Source organism: Mastomys coucha, unplaced genomic scaffold (genome assembly GCF_008632895.1).
Source record: "Mastomys coucha isolate ucsf_1 unplaced genomic scaffold, UCSF_Mcou_1 pScaffold21, whole genome shotgun sequence".
Lineage (NCBI taxonomy): Eukaryota > Metazoa > Chordata > Mammalia > Rodentia > Muridae > Mastomys > Mastomys coucha.
Window position 1 is genome coordinate 160669503 of NW_022196904.1, and position 17642 is coordinate 160687144.

At 42.9% G+C, this 17642-nt stretch overlaps 1 protein-coding gene across 3 annotated transcripts; it reads right to left on the reverse strand.

The window, feature by feature from the left end:
* Positions 1-560: 560 nt before the first annotated feature.
* Positions 561-16466, reverse strand: Plgrkt (plasminogen receptor with a C-terminal lysine). Of its 3 annotated transcripts, XM_031390056.1 has the most exons (8): positions 16377-16466; positions 16152-16273; positions 14212-14479; positions 13135-13249; positions 10454-10540; positions 3005-3135; positions 2318-2427; positions 561-965 (listed from the first exon to the last, which is right to left on the reverse strand). In XM_031390056.1, the coding sequence occupies exons 5-8, from the start codon at positions 10532-10534 to the stop codon at positions 844-846; spliced, it is 444 nt and encodes a 147-aa protein (XP_031245916.1). In that variant the 5' UTR covers positions 10535-10540; positions 13135-13249; positions 14212-14479; positions 16152-16273; positions 16377-16466; the 3' UTR covers positions 561-843. The 3 variants fall into 3 exon arrangements, with proteins under 3 accessions (XP_031245916.1, XP_031245917.1, XP_031245915.1); XM_031390057.1 differs by lacking the exons at positions 16152-16273; positions 16377-16466 and adding an exon at positions 15126-15542; XM_031390055.1 differs by lacking the exons at positions 14212-14479; positions 16152-16273; positions 16377-16466 and adding an exon at positions 14008-14205.
* Between the last annotated feature and the right edge of the window lie 1176 nt (positions 16467-17642).

Below are 17642 nucleotides of genomic sequence, written 5' to 3' on the forward strand. Positions count from 1 at the left end.
TCATATTTATTGTTTGTCCTAACAGGCTGCAAACCCTTCAGCTCCTTGGGTCCTTTCTCTAGCTCCTTCATTGGGGACCCTGGATGAACTATTCTGGACACCAATAACATACTAGTATTATGAGATTGTGTGTGTGTGTATGTGTGTGTGTGTGTGTGTGTATGACAGAATCTTGTTACACTGCTCAGCCTGGTCTCAAACTTAAGAACCTTCTGACCTAGCCTCCTGATTAGTTGATATTATGGTAGATTCCATTGTGTCTGGATCCATCAGATGAAATCACCATCTCTTTCCTCTATAATTTCTTCTATTTATTTGTTTATTCATTGGTTGATTAAGACTGTCATATTTGTATACAATGAAATAAGATCAACCCATTTCCCTCCCCACACTCCCTACAGACCCCAATTTATATCTCTCAACTTCATCAACTCCTCCTTTCCGCTCCCTCCCCCTCCTCCTCCAAACAGTAGGACAGGATACAGCAGCAGATGCCTGGGAAAACTGAATCCTGAGTGGAAAGTCGGTCTCATAGGACCTCAAGCAGCAGGACATTGGGGTCAAATTCAGAACAACATAATTTATTAAATTTGCATTTGGATACTTGTAAAACACATACACACAAGAAATTTGAATGTTATTTAGAATACTGTCATGATTTGGTTGAGTGTTAGAAATTTTATTTTAAAATAGTTCAACAAATTCATTTTGAATTTTAATATTCTAAAATAAAAATGTGTCGTATCAAAATGTTGATCATTTAAAAAACTGTAAACACCATGATTCAAGCCAACGATTTTGTGCTTTTGAGACATAATATGTGCTTTGAGGGTAACTGTGACTTCATTTTTCGGAGAAGAATTTATTTTGCTCCCTTCTGGCTTTTTCAAGGCTTTCAAAGGTGATCAGTCCTTTTGGCAGCTCCAACTTCGTCTTCTCTGTTTCCAATATATCCTCAGCTTCACCTTAAGTAAAATGCAGAAATGTGTAAGCTGATGAAGGCGTCATAAGTGTAATGAGGTAAGAGGACCTGACTGCTGTTCCAGGAACACACTGTGGTGACTGCATCCTGGACCTTTAATCTCAGAGTTCAGCATCTCATCCATTTGACTCAGGAGAAGGACTACACCAGTCAGGAGAAACACATTACATGCTTATATTCTATCACTCAGGGGATAAGACAAGAGGATCACGAGTTCAAGGTCAGCCTGGGCCACACAGGGAGACTGTGTCTCAGAAATAGTGCACAAAAGAAATGATAAGGGCACGAAGAGATAGCCATAATTACCTTGATCTGACCAATATACAACACACACAAACAAACGTGAATTGACACTAACAATAAGTTCCCTGCAAACTGAAGAATACTTATAGAAATCATTAGAATTCTTTCCCAAAGGTTTAAAATGTCAGCATTTTCCAACCCCTGACCTAGGTGATCAACAGAACACAAGGCTAAGCCTTGACTTGGTGGTTCGCCAGTTTCCAAAATGTAAATACTCCTCACATGACCAATCACAAACCACCAATGAGAGCTGGTATTCTTCGTTGCATCTGTATGCTGTGTCTTCATTTGCATAATGCAGATACAATTGATACAAGTAATCTATGATTACATAGAATAGAAAAATAATTAAAAACAGGTGAGTTCTGAGTATTTAATACTTTTGTTTTAAATGAAATTTAGTGTTTATTATAATTTAAGTATAAGTCTTTGTTCTTACTTAATTATAAATAAATAAACCTATTTTATTTAATATTTTAAAAACAAGTGTGCCTCATATCCATTATGCAAAATTTCTAAACATTTAGCAATTAGTTCTTATGAGCTAGTAAAAGCTGATTCCATGCCACTGCATTATAAGAAGTAGAGATGCTGGTCCTCTGAATCATAGGAAAATCATCCTATCAGAATCCACATTACTCAAAGATTTATAAGGAGAGGATGTGTGTGTGTGTAACATTTATGTGTAGATGTGCATGTATGGGTTCATGTGTGTACACTTGCGTGAGGAGGCCTGACGTTATCTCTGTGTTTGTTTTTGTGCTTGACACAAGATCTCAGACTAGCCTGGAGCTTGCCAAGTAGGCTAGTCTGGCTATATGGGAGCCCCAGAGATCTGCCTGTCTCTGCCTCCGTGGTACTGAGATTACAAACTTGTACCATCACATCCAGCTTTTTCACATGGGTACTGGGGATTGAACTCAGGACCTTCTGCTTGAAGAGTGAGCATGTTAGCAACTGAGCCATCTCTCAGCTCCCATCCTGAACCGCAGGTCAATTACGACACAGAAACTCTAGTTTAGGAAGACTTACTTTTCATCCTTTGTAGAAGAGTTCCATAGCCCAGGTCATACTGGTAGGTGAAGATGAAGCTTAGTGGGACTATGGGAACGAGAAAGGCTGGCTTCTTTCGCTTTATTGCTCTGTTTCAGAAATAAAATGACTAAGGTCAAATATAACCTGCAAATACATATCTTATCCTTGTAAGGAGAAAAAAAAAACACCTTTGGAAGAATGTATTCTATCTCGTAAGCTATTTAATTCATCTGAGTCTTCTATAGAAACTGAACAATTGAATTTCCTTGTCCAACACACCTTGCCAGATTCTTTGGTTCTCAAGGGGAGGGTCTATGACTTGCTAATCTTCCTTTGATCTCAGGGCTTCGATCCTTCTTATAAAGCAGACAAGGATTTCAGACAAGGATTGAGAGCTACCGTTCAAGGCCTCTGGGATGATCGCAGAGGTCATCCATCTTGGTGTCAAGTGAACTCTCTTTAACTTAGACTAGAGAAATAGACAATAGGAACATTAGGAACTAAAGGCAGGATGAGCTGGTACTACTCTTGTTCTACAGACGAGGAAGCTAAGGGAGCTTTCTTTGTTTACATAGATACACAAGGTTTAACACTCACAGGCCTACTCCAGTCAACCTAACTGTGTTATGACCATGGCAAAGACTTTGTTATTTCAGAAACTCTTCAAGTAAATTGTAAACATACCCAGTCGCTAAAGAGATGGTTGCAATGCCAAAAAACGTTCCAAAATATTTGAGGAATTCCCGAGACCAGGCGATCTGCATAGCCATTTGCCTTTCTCTCATCTCATTCTGTATGGTCAGCTGCCTTTCCAGCTAAGCACAAAAGACAAAAGGGCAGTTACTGACCTGCCATCTTGGAAGGGTGGTAAGACCTGCTTTTCCTCCTCCCTTTGTTCTGAGACAGTTTTCCATTGCTTAAATCACAATAGACTAAGTTGCTCTGAACGGCTCTGTGCAACTGTCCCTTTTGGTTTTTTGTTGTTGTTGTTGTTGTTGTTTTTCTTTTTCTTTTTCTTCCAAGACAAGGTTTCTCTGTATAGCCCTCGCTGTCCTGGAACTCACTCTGTAGACTAGGCTGGCCTCGAACTCAGAAATCCACCTGCCTCTGCCTCCCAAGTGCTGGGATTAAAGGCATGTGCCACCTCCTCCTGGCTGTAACTGTCCCTTTTGGCAGTGGCAATTCCTTCAAATGTATACAGGACAGTGCCCTGCTTCCTGAGGTCTTGACTGTATTATTGTAGATCCAAGCCACAGATAAGTTTCCAGGCTTTTCTGTTTCATATGAAGGAAGATGGATGGGTCACTAAACACATGCTGTGCTGGCCTTTCTTGTTAATACTTGCATGGAAATAATTTTGCCCTCCACTCATGTTGCCTTCCAAATGCACCCAACTACAAATTGAAATGCCAGGTCTTCATACAGTGATGGAGGGATGTCAATAGAGATATTTGTTTGTCACATGTTTTGTCTCATGGCACTTCAACCAGTGCTTTTCTTGGCTTTGTACAGCCGGAAACACAGGACGCAATATCTGATTGGATTTAAAAAAAAAAAATCCACGGAGCAGTAGCAAAATGAAAATGTAAGTCTATGCTTTGAAAAGAGCCTGATTCTTCAGAGAGAAACTCTTTTTTCTTGTCTTTTACATTCTAAAACCCAGACAGGGCAAAGCTTAGAAACAGAAAGCTTGGGCTCATGATGGAAGAAAAGAAACATGACTCAATTTCTCAGTTTCTCCTTGTGTCCTCGTTCTACATGGCAGGAACTGAGAGAGGAGAACGAGATTTGGTGTAAGGATAAGGCTTGGCCACTTGGCCTCTCCTGTAGGACAGGAGCATACTAAGTAAACCCCAGGTGGACCTAGGAAATCCCTAAACAGAGAGGATTCTGGGAGGGGGAATCGAAGTAGAGAGACAATGGGTGCAAGGCGGATCTGGGTTCAGGCAGGACTGAGAGAGACAGTTGGGTTAATCTCAGCTACATAAGCATCTGCCTGGTTCCCTTTCCCATGGAAGGTGTCCGAGAGATAATTAAAACTTAGAAGGAGGTAGCATACCAGAAGGTCACTAAACCCTAGGGCCAGGAGAACTCACGCAGAGACTTGGGTAGAGAATATGAGTCAGAGGTAGCTGGAGAAGATAACTGGGACTCAAGGATCCACAGCATTGAAGAGCTTAGAAGTCATGGCCAGACTCCCCAGGGAGCATGGTCAATATCCTCAGAACAACTCGCCTCATGTTTCCTAGGTGACTGTAAACTGCAGCAGAGAAGCCTTCAATCAGAGATGCCTCCTCTAATGCCTGTGCCACATGTGGTCGCCTGTCAAACGAAGATTGTTCCAAGGAAAAATGAACAGACGAGGAGAAAGGGCAAGAACTAAGAGTATATCTTACAAAGTGATATAAATACAGCAATTAATAATTTCTGTTCATATGAAAAGGCGTCTAAATCAAAACAAGACCCAGAAAAGTTCAGCATCAGTGTCCTGAGCCATAAACATCTGTGGAGTTCTTCAAAGTCCCAGTACCCATACTAACACCCCAAAAGAGTTATTCCATATGTTAATTGGAGGTTTGGTCAGCATAAGTTTAGTTTAGTTTTTTGGCAGGGCATCATCTAGGTAGTTCTAGTATGCAGCTGGGATTAAGAACTACTGTCTAAATGAGCTAACACAAGGTAGACTTTTTTCTCCCTAATAAACATCAAGTAGATATCAGTCTAAAACTGGGAACTATTAAAGGCAGTGGCAGAGAGCTTTATAAAGATTTTGAGACTAAACAGTATGATGCTGCGTTCAACACAGAACATGCTGTCCTTGACACATGAATAAACTTTATGGTAAAGAGTGAACTCGGTGTATCAAAATTTATAAGTCAGCCAAGAACTCAGAGGATGCCCCAAATGAGATGAGAGTGTCACAAGACCCCAGGACTGCATGACATGACAGGCACACGGTACACAGAAGGGGAAAGGAGCCATCTAACTATGCAGAAGGGGTTGTCAAAGATAAAAAGGACTGGACTCAAAACACTGGGCTCTAGTTATAAAGCTCTCTCACACAAGATACAGGGTAAGAGTTCTGCACCAGGCTTGGTAGGGTATGCCTGTCCTTCTAGAACTCAAGAGGAGGCATAGAAAGAAGAATTGTGAGTATGAGGCCAAGTTGGGCTTCATTGCCGCCCTATTTCAAGGGACAACAACGACAGCAACAACAATAACAATGACAACAACAATGATACACCTAGGATTGAAAATCTGAGACCTTTGTTGCATGTTGCAACAAAGGAGACGCAGGGCAGCGGGTGTCTTAGTAAGGAGGCATCTGAGAGACCTCACCATGGATCAGCAGGGAATGAGGGAAGGAGGGAAGAAGAACGGTAATAACATAATCTCTCACTCTACTCTAGTTTTAAAAACTTTGAGGTCTTCATGCTCAAAACTTTTGAAGCAAATGAAACTTGAAGTTAATGTTCTTCTTTTGGAAAAATATAACTAAAAATTATGTCTTAATAGTATTTGGCATCTAAACAATGTGTAATGATTGGAAAACTAAAATATACCCATATATAATAAATTCAGGTCTCTAATGTCCTAATTATTATAAGTAACCTGCTAAACCAATAGCTAGATTCATCAAATATTCTAAACAAAACCTAACAATGAACCTAAAACTAATACCAGTTTTTCTAGTAGATTTAAAAGTGTGCTTATTAAACATGATCCAAATATTTTTTTCTTCTAGGAAAAGCCCTACATAAAATATTTGAACCACGTCAGAACAGACAGAGAGAAAAGCTCTCATCCTCACTTTTTCATGTTTATTCCCTCATTAACTAGCTGGCATCGGCTCACTGCCAGGACTAAGGGTTAACTGAGTATGTGGTCTTTAGAAAAGCCCCGGCCGTTCTGTAGTCAGCAGACACACTTAACATACATCGTTTTGGTTCTTAACAAGGTAGTGGACTCATTGGCTGCCATCTCTACCCTGTTTGAGAATGTGTGATCCCTTGAGAGAAGAAATCACCAAGGTATTTTAGCACTCGATAGGCACACCACAGAAATTCACATAAATCGCTGACTGTCGTAATGTCTAAAAACAGAAACCCCTTGGTGTGTGCCTGGAAGTGTTTCTTATTAGTTCCACATTAGGAACTGCTCTTGTTTGGTTCACCATGACCAAAAAACAACATGAGAAGGGCAGGATTTATTTCATTTTCCAGGTCGAAATCCCTCACTGAGAGAAGTCAGGTCTAGAACTCAGGGCTGGAACCTGGAGGTAGGAACCATGTGGAAAACACTATTTTCTATCCAGAGGCTCCTATTCAACTAGCTTCCTTATACAGCCCAGACTTACCTGCCTAGGGATGGTGCTGCCCACAGTGGGCTGGGCCCTCCCATATCATTCATTAGTTAAGACAATCTCTAATAGACACAATTCAATCTAACTGAAGTAGTTCTTCAACTGAGACTCCCTTTTTTCAGGTGGCTCCACTAACAATTAACCAGAGTTAAGACACTACATCTTTTATGTACAAGGTCCAATCTCACTAAAAACTAAGAGAATCTACACTACCTTAAGTTTTCAGCACATAGACAGCCTGGCTCTCATGGCTAGCTTTCGTTTTTCTCTCATGTTGTTCCCTGAACACAGCAAACAACAAACTTTTTCTGCCCACTAATCTTTGTATGATCATACTGTTCTGCCTACAGTCCCACTGCATAGCTCGGGCCGGCATCTGTATATTTCTTTCTCTGTGTTAGGCTTCCCGTTCCCATCCTACATAAATAACATCAGGATTCTTTCCAGGTTTCCTGGAGTTATAAAGTTGTTTATGTGTGCCATCTAGTGGCACTGTGAAAAACTGTTCATTTTAACTGCATAGCTCATTCTCAGTAATAGAAGTTAGAAGAAGCAGTTTCTACCGGAAAACTAAGGATTGATGATAATATCATTGTAACTACTAATGTGGGTCCCTTCCATCTTAAACAACCCCTCCTCCCTCCCTCCCTCTCCCTTTCTCCCCCTCTCTCGGGCAGCAGTATTGGGAAGTACAAAAATGTATGAACTCCTGAAACTACGTAGGGACCCTACAGCACTTAGGTTGAATCCTTTGAATGAAAGGTGGGCCACATTCAACTGCTGTAGTCTGAGCAAAGTCTGCAGTGAGGAAAGGACCTTGACGCAATTCAGATACGGTCGTTCACACATGTGCGTGTGCAGTGAAATTGACGCGCCATTCTGTACAAAAACCTCATGGTGACCAAATCTCTCCCACTCATGACCTGTCTGATGCTCCTCTTTGCAGGGCTTATAGAAATAGGGAGAGAAGTAGAAAATTGCAGTCGAACTGCAGGGCCCCCTTGCCCAATACACCAGCACCCCCTTCTGGACACAGGCTCCAAGTGCTCTCTGCTTTAGTTTGCTAAAACTGCATAGTGGCCCTGGCTCCCTCAAAAGAGACCACAAAACTGGCTAGTTTAAGCAATAGAAAAGAAAAAAAAAAAAGGTTGTTTTGTTTTGTTTTGTTTTTTGTCTCAGTTCTGAAATCTAGAAATCCAAAAGTCAATGTAGTTGATTCCTGCACAAGCTGTGAGGAGACCTCTGTCCCTGGCTTGTAAATGACATATTTGGCGTGCATGACTAAATTTCCTCTTAAAAGTCTCCAACATATCAGATTAAGACCCACTCTAAGGATTTATTTTAAGTTGGTTACCTCTGTAAAGACCCTATTTCCAAATGAAGCCATATTGGGGTTGGGTTTCCAGCATACAAATTGTGAGGGGATTTGCCTTCAGTGAGTAATTGAAGGTAAGGTAGTCTGGTGAGCTTTTGCTTAAAATAACCTTTGCTCTGCGGAAGGCATGTGAGCCTCAGGTGTGACATGTCCACTGCTGAGTCAGGAATCCAAGACAGGACAAGTAGAAGGTAGGGGTCCATCTGCTGGCCAAATGAAGGCTGGTCAGACCACACCTTAGTCTCTCGGTTGCACGCAGATGCGGTAGCCAAAACCCTTGGGAGAATTTCAACCTGTTTTCTTCCAGTTGAGACAAATCTTCTGGCTCGAAAGGGGCTGGGTTCCCAGGTTGGGTTCACTTGTGGTTTAGCTAAGCTGAAGAGTGATGGCGGATACAACTCGACCCCAATGCCACATACAGAAAGCCTGCTCACTGGCACCCATGGGGAAGGACTTAAAGCTGTTCTCTTGCCTGTGGTCAGTCAGGTGACTACCAAGGACCATGAACATCCCACACATTCTTGATGGGTAGGTCAAAAAAGGCAAGGCCCTAGCTACCGGAGCCATCTCTTGCTTGCGTGTCAGTGAACAACCTTGAGGAGTGAAACAAAGCAAAAGCCTCCAGTTTCCTCTTGTTCATGGTTCCCTATAACAGTAGGGATTCTGACACTCAGTGTCCCCCATACCCCAAATCCACAGAGTGCATAAGCTTTGAGTAGCAGGAGGAAGTGGCATCAGCATTATGCTCACACTGCTTCTATGCAGTGATGAACTCCTCTGGTGTGGGAGTCTCTGGTTTTCTGTAAGTTCCAAGAGGAATAAAGTCCCCAGATCTTCACAGATCCTGATGTCATGTAGTCTGATATAAGAATGAAACTCTTGTAGTTTCCACCCACACACCATTCTTGTTTCTGAGATATAGAGCTGATTCCTAGCCTATACGTTTCCTCTGGTCACTGCTCGGTTACAGTAAGTAACTTGCCCATTCTTTCAATTTTCCCCAAAGGAATCATTATCCCACATGGAAACATCAGCGGGAGATGGCAGTACATCAATCCTATCACATCAGTGGGGTATGGTGGTACATACCAATAATCCTACCATATCAGCAGGGTATGGCGGTACATACCAATCATCCTATCACTGAAGAGACAGTCGGGAGGACTAGAAGCTCAAGGCCATCTTAGACTACATAACCAATTTGAAGCTATCCTGGGCTCTATGAAACCCTAACACTTAAAAATATATATATTTGTAATAGCAATGACAGCAGCACCTAATATAAGCAAGAGACATTACAGTACACGTTCTATAGAATACACATTCTATATAATGTGCATAGTTTTTACTTCTTGGAGCATCTCAGGAGGGTATATTGCCTCTAGGATACAGACCAGGAGACTGAGGACAGGTCATGCACACAGTCAGGATGCTATGGATTTATCCAGGCGTCTAGGTTATCTCTCACTTATGCTGCCTGAGAGTAGGGCGTTCTACTCTTCGAGCCAGAACAGACCACAGGGGCCTCATGATCATTGTCTAAAACCTTAGCAAAACAATGTGGGTGGAACTTTTTAACATTCAGCTGTGTCGTAATATTTTAAAATATGTTGATGGCTTATATTAGACAGTTCAGCAATCTCTTTGATTTTTTTTCTAAACATCTCCTGTACAATCCAAGGTCAAGCACCACGGTCTATAACAATTTCCTAATGCTGCCTTAACAAGTTATGATATAAGGTTATAGGGCCGAGACAAGCTGGTGAGGCTCTGTCTCTCTGGAGGCGGCAGGGGAAATTCTGTTTCTTTGGCTTTTCCAACTTATTAAGGCTGCCTGTACTTTTTGGCCCGTGGCCTGGGCTCTTTCCATCTTCAAAGCCAGTAGAGTGAAGCTAAGGTTGTGTTTAAGACTCTCTCTCTCTCTCTCTCTCTCTCTCTCTCTCTCTCTCTCTCTCTCTCTCACACACACACACACACACACACACACACACACACGTTCTTTTAAAGGCCCTGGAAATTACAATGGACCCATACTGATAATCCAGGAAACACTTCTTTAGATGAACACATTGTAAAGTCCCTTTCCATGTAAGGTACCATATTCCTAATATACTCACAGGTTCTAGGAATCCAGAATGCCTTGGAGAAGAATGTATTCTGCTCATAATATACTCCAAGCAATCACCTAGTACTATGAAAATTTTGGTTCAAGTATCTGGATTGGAGACATGGGCCGTTCATCAGTTGCTTGGTCATCCACTTCACCTTGTCTTTGAGGATTGAGCCCAAGAGCATCTTAATTAGGGGTCAAAAGGAGTCAAAGAGAACATGCCTCTAGAGCACCATTCCAGAAACTTAACATGATTAGGAACATAGCATCTTAACTAACACATACCTGAAGTTGAGCGTGCATAACCATGAACTCCTGTTGGTTTCTCATGTTTTCATTCATTGATTTCGAGAATATAAACCCCATCCTGACCTAAAGTGGAAAATGCAAGGCATATTTAAATAACAGACTCTGTGCATCCTATCAACTGTGACAGTGAAAAAGGGGGGAGGAAGGGAGAGAAGGAGGGAGAGAGAGACAGAGAAAGAGAGAGAGAAACAGAGAGAAAGAGGGAGAGAGGCAGAGAGAGAAAGAGAGAGAGAGGGAGGGAAGGAGGGAGGGAGGGAAGGAGAGAGAGAGAGGGAGGGAGGGAAGGAGAGAGAGAGAGAGAGAGAGAGAGAGAGAGAGAGAGAGAGAGAGAGAGAGAGAGAGAGAATCTTGACCTAGGGAATAGTGTAAATTCTAAGCAGCTGTCTAACTAACCTCAGGCATACTTACCCAGCCTGAACATCCTTTACTCAGCCAAGAACTGCTGACTAAAATGATTTCCCATCTCTCCCTGCTCTGTGAACACACAGTGCCATGTTTCCTCGGTTTTTCCTTCTATAAATCTAATTCGAGTCACCTTCTTACTGTCTGTTTTGGCAGACAGGAAGACCATGCATCTGAGGATATGTGTACAGAACTTTTGTCTGTCTCTCTTGACCTTGTATCTTAAGATGTAGGTGTCTTAGGGTCAGTACGCCAGTATTCCTCCTGGCGTCACATGCTCCCCTCCCTCTTTGACACAGGTCTCATCCTCTTGCAGTTGATATCCCCTAGCCATTTTCTTCCAGCCTTGCCTTCATTCTCTCCAAGTTACCGAGGCTCTCAAAAAGGCAGGATGAGGATGCTCACATGTCTTTGCAAATGGAGCTCCAAGAATGGGAAGTATGTGTGAGTGTACATATTCGTCATCTGTGTGTGAGTGCAGATGGGTGTGTGCCACAGCACATTGGTCCAGGTCAGAGGGTAAGCCCAGGTATTGTTCTGCACTTGCCACAATCTTTCCCAAATGTTCCTCTTAGCTGTGTACCCTAAGCTAGCTGGCCAGGAGCTTCCAGGGAAGCTTCCTGTCTCTGCCTCTCACCTCACCACTGGAATTACAGATGTGTGCTACCATGCCCAGCTCTTTACTGATGTGCAAGCTTTCAACACTGGTCTTCATGACTATAGTGGCAGATGCTTTACACACTAAGCCATCACCTCAACCCACAAATGGATTTTTAAAATGACCACATTGTAGAGTTTCTCCATTATTTCCAATGGAAGTTACAGCACAATAAACTCATTGGAGGTTGGAAATACCATTGAGGAAAAAAATGCATTTACTACACCGAATATACTAAACATTGTGGTTTACCTTAGCCTACTTTAATGTTCTCAGAAACACTTATGTTACCCTAAAGGTATAATAATATTTTCAATGTGATTTATCCAATTTTACAGTAAAATTCAAAAATAGAATGGTTGTTCTGTTTTACTAGCCTGGGAAATGAATTCAAATTTTGATTTTTTTTCCCCTTATTGTCTTTTTACCATCATTTCCTTAAACACTGTGACTCGAGCCACCCTCCACATCAGGCACCACTTTGATTTATTTATTTTTATCTTATATGATCTTTCCTCACAGCTACCCCCGAGGGCTATAAACTGTAGGCAGGTCAGAACTCCTACCTTTGTCCTAAGTACAACTGAGATTGTTCAGGAAACATTTTAGTTGGTTATTGATTTTTAAGTAGACCATAAGGCCCAGGGGAATGTCACAATGTCCCCAATTTCTCCAGTGCTGTCTTATTCTGTTGAATTCACACCATGGCAACCAGTGCCAATGCTTCGTAGCCAGGATTTATGTATATTCTGAGGGAATCCCAGACAACAGTTACTTCCACATCTTTCCTCATAAGGAAATCCTTGGGTTTAGGGCAACCCAGGAGATGAGCATGGAGAACATTGGTATTTCACATCAATTGAGATGGTTACCCTGTTAGTCGGGAGTGCGAACTGACAGCCAGTTTTCAATGATTTCCCTGTATTCCGACAAAGACAAAGAACGCACCCTGGAATTAAGCAGCCTGGGAGCCAGTCAGCTGTGAGGCTGAGCAGAGGCTGAACTATGACCCAGGAAGACAGAGAGCCTTGCACAGCTCTGGGACATAGTGATCCCTCCTGTCTGTCACTGTCTCACTCAGCACCCAGAGACACTCATCAAGGAGGGATCTCCTTGTTTACTCTCTGTTATCTAAGTACTGGCCACTCACATGAGTCATTTCCAACTGAGCCTGCAGGAGGAATGTTATCATCCATCGTGATAGTCTCTGTGGCTTCTACTTCACAAAATAGGAATCTACTTTTACTTTTTTTTTTTTTTTTATAGTCTCTACTTCTCCTTGCACACAATAGGAATGCTTAACAGAAGGCCAACTTTGGCTCAGGCTGCTCAACATCCCTTAGTTTTCTTTTCTATGTAGGAGTGGACAGTTGAATTTTTACATCTGTTGCAAGCATCTTCAAACATCTTCAAAGAAACGTACTGTTCTCTAGTACACACACACACACACACACACACACACACACACTCCCCTCAGTCCCTTGGCCTACTTCTATTTCTAAAGGGGTGAGCTCTCCATCCCTGGAATGGGCAGGACAACCTTCCTGTCAGTCATCTAGAAAGGAGAAGAGAAACACTTTGGAAAGCTAGGATTTACCTTCTTCTGGGCTTTTGCACTCTTGGACTTGGACTTTGGATGTGTTGTGGGGGAAAATCTCAGGTACACAGTTAAAGATAGAAGGCAAACACGAATGTCCCTCCGGAGATCTCACCTGCAAATGAATATGCCACACCCTGTAACCCTTGAACAGTGTTTTCACCCTCTTCTCCCCATACCAAACAAAGCCATTTAGCACTCTTTCCTTGGGACTTTCCAAACACCTTCCATTTTCTTCTCTCTCCTAGAGACAAAATATTATCAGCAATAAGTAAGAGTGGCCCTCAAACTGACTTTATTACAGGGAGCACAAAAATCCAGTGTCCTGGAGGATGGAGGGTATGGATGAGTCCAGGCTGCTCCTGGTTTTTTGTTTGTTTGTTTTGGGTTGGGGATAGGGAAGCAGGGGTGCTAATGCTCCAGTTCCAAGAGGTCATGATTCAGGTCAGGATTCAGATTACTCTGGAAAGCTGTGTTGAGGAGGATATGTTGATTGTGCAAACCCCAGACAGACTCTCCTCTGGTCGTCCTAGGAACCGCGGAAACCACTTAGAAGGAAAGAAATTCTGCGCGATTTCTGTCATCCAGATTTCTTCCCCGATTTAGTACCAGAATTTTTGGCTGGTCACATCATCACGATCATTCTCAATGAATCTTCCAAACCATGTTTCCCTAGCAGGAAACACATAACCTCTGGGGGTGTTTCGTTTTGTTTTGTTTCCACTCTCGCTCTGTTGAGTCAGTTTCCCGTCATTTAGGTATTTCCCTAAAGGAATTCCATTTTCCTGTCCATTGCACTCCGCAGACTTGTCCCAACTTGGTGACAATGGTACAGAGAGATCACACTCACAGAACGGGGTTGGCAACACCTACCTGTCAGCCTCGGGGGCAGTAGCAGAATCCAGAACCCTTCCCTGCCCAGCGGAGCTGCAGCTGTGCGGGGGGCCAGGCAACCGAGCCGACCCTCCCTCCCAGATGCCTGTGGCCCGATGCACTCATGCAACACGGTGCGGGGGACAGTGACCGCAGCAGAGGCCTCTAGCCAGAGCTCCAGAGCGATCAGCGAAGGGATAGTACCTTGCTTCGACAGAGCCCCAGGATTGGTTGGCTATGACAGTGAATCACGAGCTTCAACCAATCAGCTTGGCCTTTGGCTTCTTTAAGTGCTCGGGTGCCCGCGGAGGCCTTGGGTGTTCTTCCGGAGCAGGCTCCCGGAGCCGGGAGGTGGGTGGGGCGGGACAGAGTCGCAAATTCCAACCTGCACGCTCTTGTAAAGTGCATGATTTTGAAGGAAGGCCAAGGAAGCAGCATGGAAATGTCATTTCAAGTCCTCCGAGTCCCGAGCCTGTAAAAAAAAAAAAAAAAAAAAAAAAAAAAAAAAACAAACAAAAAACACGCCACGAACAAACCGTTTAAAGGTAAAGAGGGAACAAAAGCAAACTGGCCAGAATTTCCATATTTCCCTATGCGCTTTCCATATTATGTATTCCTACCAGCATTGTCTGTCTAGAGTATAACTCGGAACTTCACTGAGAGAACACTCAAGGACCCATTAGCACTAGCTATGTAACTGGTTGAGAAAAGTTCTTCACAATCTTTAGGAAGGGCTCTGTATCAGTCTTGGCTGACTCCACACCTTAGAGAAAGTATGCAAAATAGAAGCCACAGGCGTATCTAGCCTCCCAGGCTTGTACAGATGTTCTTAGCTTCAGTCCTCTGTTTTCTGACTGTTAGGTCCCTCGTTTCAAACACTACTTGGACTGGAAAATTGCAACAGTATCTTTAGTCTTATTTGTGGGAGGAGGTGGGTGATGCTAGGAGTAAATGTTTTGGGAAAGAAATGAGCCACCGATCCCTGAGGTAGGAAGTAGTAGACTAAACTTGCCTGCCTTTCTGTTCCCAGGTCTGTAACCTGGAGGAGGAACAGAGGGGGTTGTACCTGCAGATAAGCACTATGGGAACCAAGAATGTTAAACACACGGGGGTTGTACCTTCGATTTAGAATTCGAATTCGAACCAGAAGGCTGGGAGCGGAGGTAGTTAACCTTTGCACCATGTGGGCGAGACCACACCAAATCCTTCCCTCATCATGAGTTTTTAATCATTATTGTGATTTCATCTTATCAATTTGATAGGCTTTTTTTTTTCTTAAATGATGCTGTTGCTTGTCAAGGTTTGTCACTGAAATGCAGTAACTGAAGATTGTTAGTTAGGAGGGTTGAAGAGGGTAGGGGAGCCAAGGAAAGCTATTCTGAGCAGGGGAGGGTACATTTCAGAGTGTAAACTGAATCAAACGAAGCTTCGTGTGGCTCAGCTGAAGCATTTCATAGCATCCAAGATAAGCTTGACTGGGGACGCGCTGGGGAATGGTGATGAGGGTGTGGGCTTCAGCCTTCCTCAGCTCTATGTAAATAATCGCCCAGCTGACGAGCAGGAAGCTTGTAGCTGCTTCTCTTTAGGGTGCTTTTCAATTGTGACGTCAGCATTGACTAAGCACCTGCTTGCTAACTTCCTTTCCTGTAACCCGTGCAATGCACATGACCCTGTTCTCAACCTGTGAATCTCAGCCTGTTCTCCTCCCCTGAACGATCTTTTCCTCCTCTTCCCCCTCCTCCTCTTCTTCTTCCTCCTCCTCTTCTTCCTTCTCCTCCTTCAGAAAACAGTCCCTGAACTCTGAGAACTATGGCTGTAGAGAGCTCATCCTTAAGGGCACTCCGAAGGATCAGGCTTTGATTCCTAGCTCCCATCTGACAGCCGTCAATTATCTGTAACTCCAGTCCCAGGAGGCCTGACACCCTCTTTGAGCACAGACATACATGCAGACAAAACACCCATACATATAAAAATAAGTAAAATTTTAAAAATAAAATAAAATGATCTGCATATGTGTGTGTGTGTGTTTCCATTAGAAACCAACCTTGCTCCTTAACCCTCCAGACCCTCTGCCGTGGTATGATGAGAGCCAGCCTTTCAGTCTAGACTCCAGCCACAGTACTAGTCTCTTCAAGCTTGCTCACCTCCTGCAGATTGTTCCTGGGTACCTTCAGAATCACTTTGTGATCCTTGAGATGCTTGGTCTTCATCATCAACTAAGCCGAATGTGAGCAGTGAGGAGGCTTATCTCTCTGAAATGAATAGACTGGGTAGGGTATGAACAGGAAACAGTGAGATTAGAGGTGATGGCATTAGAGATAGACTCTATTCTTCAGCCTTGGCTAACCACTGCTTTTCTCTTGTCTGACCGTTTCTCTGTTCATTTTGTCCAAATCACAAAACTCAGATCATTTTCAAGGGTACTTCTCTCCTTGCCCAGGCTATTTTGGCTTATGTGTATTTTTTGAGATGGTGATGATGATGACGACGACGACGATGATGATGATGATGATGACGATGATGATGATGATGTCACACCCTCCTTTTCTATTTCTGGAGGATACCAAAACTTATGAAGGGGGCATGATCAACTTCATTCAACTTCATGGGAAAATGAATGTCAGAAGAGTAGAAACAGGTGGAGGAGTGGTGATGGGGGTGACTCTTCAGATTACTCATATGCAAATCAGCGAAAGCAGCAGGCCCCCCAATTCCCATGGAGAGCTTCAGAGAGACCAGGTTCAGTCACCACTTGGCTTCTCTGTATTTATGTGGCCCTTAATCGATGCTTTTGTAAAACAAACAAAACCAAACCACCTCACCCCTTCTAGCTTTAAAAATAATTCACATCATAGAGACTGCTAAGGGGGTGTGACTTAACCCTCACCTCTCAAATCCTTATTGAACCAAGAGAACTCAGCTAAGGGTTGATTCTCTAAAGTGAATTTTTCTACAGATCTGAATAGTCCCAACCATACTGGGATATCATAAAGCTCATGTTCTGGGTCTTGGCTATACTCTCAGAAAAAAAGAACTATTAACTAGAGATATGTTTTGTCTGTACATGTGTATATACACACATATATGTTTAGACTGGATTTCTACATATAGAGAGTCTATATTTTATTTTCAGTCAGCCAACCAAAGTTAGAGATAACTTTAGTTGCTTTATTCTATTATTGGGGTTCAAAAGACATTTGAAAGAGGGACAATCTCAGCTGAGGCTCTGGTCTTATTCTAATTTTATTGATGCGGTTGAGAGTTTCACATTCTCTATTGGTTAACTAAGGCAGCAGCATTCCCAATGACTTCCAAGTTTAAAAATGGAGATGCTTTGAGAATGTAAAAATCTCATTACATACAACCAAGCCAGCAGGCACCCCAACAGTCACTCAATGCACTACTTTAGGATAGTAGTTTTAGTGAATAAGTGGGGAAATAAGAGAATGAAGAAGGCCCTTGAAGTCCAACAGTGAAATCTTTAAATGATGAGAGTGCTCTGTGGACTTCCCATGGTTTTGTCTTGGAAAAGGCCCACATTTCCAGTTCGCAGAAGGGCTTTCTCAACATCACCTAGAATAGACTTCCCCCACCTGGATCCTGAGAGTGGCAGTGATCCACAGCGTTCACAAAGG